Here is a 10429-nt window from a genome sequence, read left to right as displayed (position 1 = left end):
AGTCCTGCTACTCTAGTCCCATGGTATCAACTTCTAGGGTTAAATCTCCGTCCAAGAGAGAAACAACTAGAAACGCTTACTTGGAATAACAAACATCTCTTGTACTTCCTTTTACCATTTTTAAATTCTTATAGAAAATGATAATCATCTCTCGAGAGGAAATGACTTTCCACATACCATATGGAAGAGTTCTTTCTGAATTTTTCTCTCAATTAGAGATAGTTAATATGAATAATATTAAAGTTGAGTGGAGTCAGAAGTTTGAATATGTGGAATAGTTACCTGTTACGTCACCTATCTTAAAGTCACTTACGTCAATAAGTTCATATTAATGCACTAAAAATTCCATGTACATCTTAGTGGTGTTGGAACAAGCACAAAGCTTGTAGGTGAATCAATGGATAAAATAGAAAATTTGAGATGATGGGGAAATATGAGATATTGAGGTAGAGAGAGAAATTGAGGAAATTTATATCAAATGGCATTAACATTGACCATATTACATGAAGGCATTTATAAGATACTAGCGTTCAAACGGACACTCCCGTGCCCGTTTGTCCGCTTTTTTAATGCGCACAACATCAAAATTTTAATGAATATTTTATGTGTAAATTTTTTTATATGCAATCTCTTTCTCTCCCTCCCTCCCTCACCGCGCATGTAGTGATCTACATCCAGGAGTCTGATATTGAGTATTAAATTTTATCTAAAACTTAAAATACGAATAAGACAAAAAAGTTTTTTTAATAGACAATAATTCAATAAAAGGAGTATAAGGGATATTTCGTCCAATACAAAGATAAAACCAGATTTATGCCTATCCAAGCAAACTCCAAATTCTAGTTGTGAACTCACAATACTGAAAAAGATGCGACTTGAATTCATCTTCCCTAAAGCAGAAAACGCAACAGGTATCTTTAGTATCTGTCAAAATCCCCCGTCTAACCAATTGATCTTTGGTGGAAATCCTATTGAGAGTATCCCTCTACCCAAAGAGCGAAATATTCTAGGGAAATGCTCACGTGAAATTACATTTATGTTTTAACTATATTTATCTGATTTTTTTAGTGAGTACATGTGTCAAAATATAAATGTATATATTTTTATTTAATTTTGATTTTAATTTAATTTATTTATGTAAAATTTTGTGATATACTCTCATATATGTCTGTCTATTTTTTAATGTGCAATCAAGAATAAAATATGAAGTATCACTATGTAAGAAATTCTATTTTTTATGTAAGAAATTATATTTTTTAATTTAAAGTTAAATCACTATGTAGTATGAAGTATTTATTCTACATGTATGTCTCTATCTTCAAATTTAAAAAAAAGAAAGTAATTGTTCATGAGAAAGTGACCTGGTAACACTTTTGATTAATGCGAATATGACCCACAATTTTGATAACCGACGGAAGTTACTAATCACACACTATTTCATTTATAATTAAAACAATAAAATAAAGGGTTTTTTTAGTTATAAATTATAGATAAGGCTTCAATTATGTGTTCCTGAACTCTATGATGACTTGTTGTGATATGCTCACGAAAACTAATTTAAGAAAGATATAAAGTTTTGTAAACTCAATCATAAAACTGCTTCAGAATTACTAATATATTTTTTAAACTATAAGACAATCTTAGAGAGTTTATTTATAATAGTTAATGATTTAAATAGACTCCAAAGATTATAATTGATTGTAAAAGTTGCTGCTTAAAATCATATATTTTTTTTAATAAGCTGAAAATATTATTAAAACAAAAAAAAGGATTACACAAAGAAACACAAGGGAGACCAAGCCAAGACCCCTTAACGAAAGAGCCTAAATTTAGGTATACCATCCCTGTCTAAAAGGTAATCCTTTACAATAAAAGGATGAACAAACCTAAACCAACAAAAAGATCTACTACTATGCCCTATATTCGCCAGATAATCAGCACAAAAATTGGCTTCCCGATAAATATGCGATATCATGAAATCTATACTTTGCGACAAATCATGACAACGGCGCCAACGAGATCTTATTTTCCAAGGAACAAGAGCCGGATCGGAGAAGGCTTTCACCACAAGTAAACAATTTGTTTCAATCCAAAACATCCTCCATCCCAAACTAACAGCTTTCTCAATAGCAAGCATGGCTACCCAAAGCTCAGCCAATTCAGAATTTTCTTCTCCTATATAATCACAAAAGCTTCCTAAATAAATAGCATTGTTATCTCTATAAATACCACCACATGCCATAGTAACTGGAGTACCACGAGCCACACCGTCGATATTAACTTTAACCCATCCCAAGGGCGGAGGACACCAAAGAATAGATAAATTGATAGTTGTAGAAGATATATATTTTTTTTTTACTGTTCTGGATTATTCTCCTAAAAATATTAAAACAAAATGACAAACAAACATAAAAACATATATTAGCAGAGAAAAACTAAAATGAAAAAAAAAATCTGAATACTACAATAGAAGTATACTAAATTTTCAAAAAAATAAAATAAAATGAAGAGTACAACCTTTACTCTATAGTGGTTAGTATTGAGAGATGAAATCTGTAGATGTTGTTGATTGGCTGTAATTTTTGGTAAAACTAGTTGTGGTTCTATCTTGTCAAAACTGGTGTCATGACATGCATTCTGCTATTGTGAAGTCTTTTCTTATGCAGGCCTTTACCTGATGTCAAGGCCGATGTCATGACATTCGCAGCTGTTCGTTCTTTTCTATTACTATTTATGGTTATGTGATCTGATAAGATCCTATGCGCTTTATTTGGTAATGATGGATTCTGATCTGTTTCAAGGACGTCTTGGATGATTATTATTATTAGTTCCTTGATTTATGGAGATTAGTTTTATTAGGGTTAAAACTATTTTGTAGATCCAAGGCCCAGCTGCTGTATTGTATGAAGGCTATTTATTCCACGCAGGTGCTGCTGTTGACGTTAGGGTTTTTGTTTGAGAAACTTTAAGAGTTCTTTGTTTTTTAAGTCTTTCGTTGTAGCTTTCTTGTAAGCCAAACAATCATCATGATGATTGTCTTGGTCTAGGCGTTTTGTTTTGAGTTGTAAGAAGTACTCAAAGCTTTTAAGCAAGAGTACTATTGTACTTGATCAAAGCTTTTAAGCAAGATCAAGTTGTGTCCTTGAAGAGTGTCTTCTTTTGTTATTCGTTGGTTAGTTTTCATCACTGCTGTGATTGAGGGGGAGTGAGTAGGATCTCTGGTCTAAGTTGTTTAGATTGAAGTTGCATTGGGTAGATATTAAGTGAAAGGCGTAATCTTGATTTGTATTACCTTTAATTGATATTACTTATAGTGGACTTCCTCCCTGGCTTGGTAGCCCCCAGATGTAGGTGTGTTTGCACCGAACTGGGTTAACAACTTTCCTGTGTTGTTTTTCTGTTTACTCTTTGTTCTTTTGTGTAAAAACGTTCAGATAGTAATGTCGTGACATCCTGTTAGACATCACGTGTCTGAGTCCAGAATTTCAATTGGCATCAGAGCAGGCACCCTGCCTGTTTTTACTGGGTGAGATCTAGGGACAGTATTTTCTGGTACTATGGACAAAGAAGGTGGTGGATTTGTGATTAGACCACCCATTCTGGATGGTTCTAATTATAATTATTGGAAACCTCGCATGGTGGCTTTTCTGAAATCCGTGGATAGTAAAGCATGGAGAGCTGTGAACAAAGGATGGGAACATCCTGTTATTACTGATAAAGATGGCAAGAAAGCTCTTAAACCAGAGGAAGAATGGGACAAAGATGAAGAGGCATTGGCGCTTGGCAACTCTAAAGCCTTAAATGCTTTATTCAATGGAATTGACAGGAATATTTTCAGACTGGTGCACCAATGTGAACTAGCCAAAGATGTCTGGGATACCCTCAAGACTACTCATGAGGGCACCTCCAAAGTGAAGATGTCAAGACTTCAACTGCTAACTACAAAGTTTGAAAATCTAAGGATGAGGGATGATGAAAGTATTAAGGATTTTCATATGAATATACTGGATATTGCTAATACCTCAGGAGCTTTGGGAGAGAAAATGTCTGATGAAAAGCTGGTGAGAAAAATTCTTAGATCCCTACCTAAGAGATTTGATATGAAAGTTACGGCTATAGAAGAGGCACAGGACATCAGCAAAATGAAGGTAGAAGAGTTAATTGGATCTCTTCAAACCTTTGAGATGGGAATCAGTGAAAATTCTGAAAAGAAGAACAAAAGCATAGCTTTTGTGTCCAACTCTCAAGAAGAAGTAGAGGAAAGTAGAGAAGAGAATCTATCTGAATCTATAGCTATGCTTGGCAAACAATTCAACAAAATTATGAGAAGAATGGATCAGAAGCCAAGACCTAATGCCAAGAACATCTCATCTGACATCAATAGATCTTATGACTCTGGCAGAAGAGCTAAACGTACAATCACAGCAAAGGGATTCAATGTCATGGATGTGAAGGGTATGGACATATTAGAGCTGAATGCCCTACTTATCTCAAGAAACAAAAGAAAGGATTGTCAGTCTCCTGGTCTGATGAAGATTCTGAGAGTGATTTTGAAGAAGAATCAGCCAAACATGTCACAGCCCTTACTGGAGTTTGCAATTCTGATGAAGATTCTAGTGAAGATGAGCTATCCTTTGAAGAGCTGGCAACCTCCTACAGAAAGCTGTGTATCAGAAGTGCTGAAGTGTGTCAACAAGGTGAAAAGCAGAAGAAATACATAGCTCAGTTGGAGGCTGATAACAAAGGGCTTAGTGAAACTATATCTGAACTGAATAGTGAAATTATCATGTTACAATCCAAACTTGATCAGATGTCAAAATCTGTAAAAATGTTGAACAGTGGCACGGATATGTTGGAGGAGATTTTGCAGGTTGGAAAAAGTTCAGGAGATATGTCTGGTATAGGATTTGTTGGTGCAAAGAAACATTCCCAAGATAGTAGCAGAACTAAACCTGAAGCTGAGATGTTGAAACCGATGTCAAAACATGTGACTCAACATCACGAGAAAAGTGAAATGAAGAGAAAGTTTCAAAGATGGAGATGTCATTACTGTGGGAGATTTGGACACATTAAGCCTTTTTGCTTCAGATTATATGGATACCCAGATCAAGCTCCTTACTACAAACCTAAGCAGATCATGCCCATCCAGAAGCAACAATGGAAACCTAAAAATATGGCTTTAATAGCCCATACATCTCTTAGAGTTTCAGCCAAAGAAGACTGGTATTTTGACAGTGGATGTTCCAGACACATGACTGGACTCAAGAATCTGCTTGTTGATATCAAGAGTCATTCTACTAGTTATGTAACCTTTGGTGATGGAGCTAAAGGAGAAATCAAAGGAGTTGGAAAATTATACTGTTCAGGAGTGCCAAATTTAGAAGGTGTTTTGTTGGTCAAAGGCCTGACTGCTAATCTTATAAGCATCAGTCAACTCTGTGACCAAGGATACCAAGTCAACTTCACTAAAGCTGAGTGTGTGGTTACTAATGAAGAAAAGGAAGTAGTAATGAGGGGTGTCAGATCCAAAGATAACTGCTACTTGTGGGTGTCTCATGAATCCAGCTATTCTACTGTATGCTCTAAGGAAGAAGAAGCAAAGCCGTGGCACCAAAAACTTGGTCACCTTCATCTAAGAGGTATGAAAAGGATTATTTCTCTGGAAGCTGTGAGAGGAATTCCTAAGCTACAAATTGATGAAGGAAGAATATGTGGTGAATGTCAGGTAGGAAAACAAACCAGGATGTCACATCCGAAGGTTACACATCTGACTACTTCCAGAGTTCTTGAACTGCTATATATGGACTTGATGGGACCAATGCAAATAGAAAGTCTTGGAGGAAAGAAATATGCTTATGTGGTGGTAGATGACTACTCCAGATACACTTGGGTAAATTTCATCAGAGAAAAATCAGATGTGTTTGATGTTTTCAAGGACCTATGTCAAAGAGTTCAAAGAGAAAAAGAAAATGGTGTTGTGAGAATTAGGAGTGATCATGGAAAGGAATTTGAGAATCAAAAGTTTGCTGATTTCTGCTCCTCTGAAGGAATACATCATGAATTTTCTTCCCCTATTACTCCACAGCAAAATGGGGTTGTTGAAAGAAAAAATAGAACTATTCAAGAATCAGCCAGAGCCATGATCCATGCTAAGAATCTTCCTATCTACTTCTGGGCTGAAGCCATGAATACTGCTTGTTATGTCCATAATAGAGTTACCTTAAGAAAAGGAACCTCTACCACCCAATATGAGATCTGGAAGGGAAGAAAACCCACTGTCAAATACTTCCATGTGTTTGGTAGTAAGTGTTACATTCTTGCTGATAGAGATCACAGAAGGAAGATGGATCCCAAGAGTGATGAAGGAATCTTTCTGGGCTACTCTACGAACAGTAGAGCCTATCGAGTGTTCAACTCAAGAACCAGAATAATAATGGAGTCCATAAATGTTGTGGTTGATGATGACCACAATCAAGCAGATGTCACAGAAGATGTCGGAACATTCTGGGATATTACAGCTGAAGGATCTACCAGAGAAGATGATTGCAGTCCTACTATCACAGAATCTGAGACTGAACTTCCTAACAAGAGTCCATCAATAAGAGTTCAAAAAAATCATCCTAGTGAACTTATTATAGGTGATCTCAACAGTGGAATTACTACAAGGTCAAGGGAAGTAGTTTCAAACTCTTGTTTTGTGTCAAAAATTGAACCTAAAAATGTCAAGGAAGCCTTAACAGATGAGTTCTGGATTAATGCCATGCAGGAAGAACTAGGCCAGTTTGAAAGGAATGAAGTATGGAAGCTGGTACCAAGACCTAAAGGTACTAATGTCATTGGAACAAAATGGGTTTACAAGAACAAGTCAGATGAACCGGGAACTGTTGTCAGAAACAAAGCAAGGCTAGTTGCTCAAGGATACACTCAAGTTGAAGGAATTGACTTTGATGAAACCTTTGCTCCAGTTGCTAGACTTGAGTCAATTAGATTACTGCTAGGAGTTGCTTGTATTCTAAAATTCAAACTATATCAGATGGATGTGAAGAGTGCTTTCTTGAATGGATACCTGAGTGAGGAAGTTTATGTGGAGCAACCTAAAGGTTTTGCTGATCCAAATCATCCTGACTATGTGTACAAACTAAGAAAAGCTCTTTATGGCCTAAAACAAGCCCCTAGAGCTTGGTATGAGAGACTAACTGAGTTTCTTACTGGTAATGGGTACAGGAAAGGAGGAATAGATAAAACTCTCTTTGTTAAAGATGAAGGAGGAAAGATCCTGATTGCTCAAATCTATATGGATGATATTGTGTTTGGGGGGATGTCAGACAAGATGACTAGACATTTTGTTGATCAGATGCAATCAGAATTTGAAATGAGTCTAGTTGGAGAATTAACTTATTTTCTTGTGCTGCAAGTTAAACAGATGGAAGACTCAATCTTTCTCTCTCAGAGTAAGTATGCTAAAAACATTGTTAAAAAGTTTGGAATGGAAAATGCTTCTCACAAAAGAACACCAGCTCCTACTCACTTAAAGTTGTCCAAAGATGAAAAGGGAACCAGTGTTGATCAAAGTTTATATAGAAGCATGATAGGAAGTCTGCTGTATCTCACAGCCAGTAGACCTGATATTGCTTTTGTTGTTGGGGTGTGTGCTAGGTATCAAGCAGATCCTAAGATCAGCCATATCAACCAAGTCAAGAGGATCCTGAAATATGTGAATGGTACTTGTGAATATGGAATGCTCTACTCTCATGGGTGTGAACCTATTCTCACTGGATATTTTGATGTAGATTGGGCTGGAAGTGCTGGTGACAGAAAAAGTACTTCAGGAGGATGTTTCTTCTTGGGTAATAATCTTATTTCATGGTTCAGCAAGAAACAAAATTGTGTGTCCTTGTCCACTGCAGAGGCAGAATACATTGCAGCAGGAAGTAGCTGCTCTCAGCTTGTTTGGATGAAACAAATGTTAACAGAATACAATGTCACACAAGATGTCATGACATTATATTGTGACAACTTAAGTGCCATAATCATTTCAAAGAATCCCATTCAGCATAGCAGGACCAAGCACATTGATATTAGACATCATTACATTAGAGATCTTGTTGAAGATAAAATAATTGCCTTGGAACATGTTGCTACAAACCTTCAATTGGCTGACATTTTCACAAAAGCCTTGGATGCAAATCAATTTGAAAATCTAAGAAGCAAACTAGGCATTTGTCTTTGTGAAGGATTATAGCAATTAATTGGGTGTGGGGCCAGCAATATTTCTCTCTCCAAATCTTTGATATCATTACACATTAAAGTGTATTTCCCCCCCCCTTTTACAAGTTACCCAAACGGTTTCCATTCCTCCAAAACCTCTCCTCCACACTCACGCTATCTCTCTGTGTTGCTGCATTCACAATCCCTTACCCAGCTTTCCACTTTCTCTCACCATGTCTCAGAGTTCTCCCTCAAAGAAATCTTCTCCTACCTCTGAAACAGCATCAGGTTCTAGGCACCAAATGTTGTGAGTGATCAAGATGTTGTGCTGGATGTTGTGCCATTGAACTCTGTTCCTGCTACCGATACTGTTCGTAATCCACCAAGAAAGATGCATGCAAGAAAATCAACTGGGGGATCTGTTCCTGAAACCTTTTCTGTTCAAGGTAGAGAGGGTTCTGCTTATGTTCACAATGCGATCGCAGGTATTGTCACAAGAATCTTGAATGAAGGGCACAAGGTTGATGGGATATCTGTTCCTCTAGCCCAGATGTCTGCCTCTGAGAACAGCAAAGATGATCAAGATGGTCAAGATGATGCTAGCAAAGATCAGGGTGATGTTGAGACATCGGTTGATAACACTGATGAGAAGAACCCAGGTGCCAAAGAAGTTGAGACATCTGAAGCTATTAATGTTGAAACATCTGGTACTAAAGATGCTGAAGTTCTTGAGCCTGAGAAAGCTGAAGAGGTTCATGTTGCTGCTTCTAAAGAAACCCCTAATGAAGGTCCTACTGTGCATGATGTTGTGAATCTGGATGATCTGGATGATTCTATTGACATTGCTGATGATGAACTCATCTCTAGCATCTCTCATAGAGTCAAGACTCGTAAGGGCAAACAGGCTTGTGATCAAGATTTCTCCAAACCTCAGGTTACTCCTCAAAAGAAGGTCACTATAAAGAAGGTCAAGAAGGTCCTTGCTGAACCTTCAACCACAGGGAGCAAGGCTACTGTGAAGAAGAGGAAGGAAAGAAGTGTTTCTGTCCCAGAAGATGATGTCTTAAGTGATGTCCCTGACATCCCATCCAAGAAGAAGATTGCTGTCACAAAGTCCTCCACAAAGGTTCGTGATGTTCCTTTGGATAACATTTACTTGCACTATGCTTCAAATGCTATCCAGTGGAAGTTTGTCTATCAAAGAAGGCTGGCTCTGGAAAGAGAATTAGCAAATGATGCTCTGGAATGTTAAGAGGTCATGAAGCTCATCAAGGCTGCAGGTTTGATTAAAACTGTTACTCATTTTTCAAAGTGTTATGAAATGCTGGTGAAGGAATTTATTGTGAATTTGTCTCAAGATTGTGGTGATGGAACAACTGATGATTTTCATAAGGTGTATGTTAGAAGAAAGTGTATATATTTTTCCCCTGCTGTTATCAACCTATATCTAGGTAGAGATGCTGAGGCTCAACCTGAGCTTGAAGTGACTGATAATGAGGTTTGCAAGGTTATCACTGGTGGTAAGGTTAAGAAGTGGCCCATAAAGAGCAAACTGTCTGCTAGTTCTCTTAATGTCAGGTATGCATTGCTGCACAAAATTGGTGCTGCTAACTGGGTGCCTACCAATCACACTTCCACCATTGCTGTTGGCCTAGGAAGATTCATATATGCTGTGGGAACCAAGACAAAATTTGACTATGGGACCTACATATTTGATCAAACTATGAGGCATGTTGGTACCTCTGCTACCAAGCTTCCCATTGCTTTCCCATCTCTGATATGTGGAATAATCCTCAAGCAACACCCTGGAATTCTGAAAAGTAAAGATTCTGTATGTAAGAGGGAGAGTGCTTTGTCTTTTCACTACAAGCTGCTGCAGAGGTCTGATGACAAGACATCTGCTGGGACATCACAACCCAGCAAATCTGTGAACAAAGCTCTTCTTATTGCTGAGCTAAAAGAGACTTGTCAAGAGTTGGACAACAGGAAGCTGAAACTTGAAAATCTCATCCACAGTCTTGAGCAGTCTACAGATGATGATCTTGCTGGTGAAAAGGGTGGTGACAATATGGATGAAGACAAAGAGGCTGAGGAAGAAGCTGAGGAAGAGGCTGAGGGTGCTGAGAGTGGGAGTAGTGATGCTGCTGAATGGACTAGTAGCTCAAGTGATGACAATCCTGGTGGCTCTAGTGATGAAGACAGTGATGGGTCTGATCATTAG

At 37.5% G+C, this 10429-nt stretch overlaps 2 protein-coding genes across 2 annotated transcripts; one reads left to right on the top strand and one right to left on the bottom strand.

The window, feature by feature from the left end:
* Positions 1 to 1810: 1810 nt before the first annotated feature.
* Positions 1811 to 2242, bottom strand: LOC131630904 (uncharacterized). The gene has a single exon (XM_058901646.1). The coding sequence runs from the start codon at positions 2240 to 2242 to the stop codon at positions 1811 to 1813; it is 432 nt and encodes a 143-aa protein (XP_058757629.1).
* Positions 2243 to 8599: 6357 nt separating this feature from the next.
* Positions 8600 to 10429, top strand: LOC131630903 (uncharacterized). The gene is made up of 2 exons (XM_058901645.1): positions 8600 to 9280; positions 9542 to 10429. The coding sequence occupies exons 1-2, from the start codon at positions 8600 to 8602 to the stop codon at positions 10427 to 10429; spliced, it is 1569 nt and encodes a 522-aa protein (XP_058757628.1).

This window comes from Vicia villosa, unplaced genomic scaffold, assembly GCF_029867415.1.
Source record: "Vicia villosa cultivar HV-30 ecotype Madison, WI unplaced genomic scaffold, Vvil1.0 ctg.000747F_1_1, whole genome shotgun sequence".
Classification (NCBI taxonomy): domain Eukaryota; kingdom Viridiplantae; phylum Streptophyta; class Magnoliopsida; order Fabales; family Fabaceae; genus Vicia; species Vicia villosa.
The sequence above is the reverse complement of the archived record's forward strand: the minus strand, read 5'-3'. Positions and strand labels throughout refer to the sequence as shown.

Bases quoted from the DNA above. Each gene is read 5' to 3' on its own strand.
- LOC131630904 (XM_058901646.1), bottom strand. From the start codon at position 2,242: ATGGCATGTGGTGGTATTTATAGAGATAACAATGCTATTTATTTAGGA.
- LOC131630903 (XM_058901645.1), top strand. From the start codon at position 8,600: ATGCATGCAAGAAAATCAACTGGGGGATCTGTTCCTGAAACCTTTTCT. The intron at 9,281-9,541 runs GTCCCTGACATC...ATGCTGGTGAAG, and splicing joins AAGATGATGTCTTAAGTGAT to GAATTTATTGTGAATTTGTC.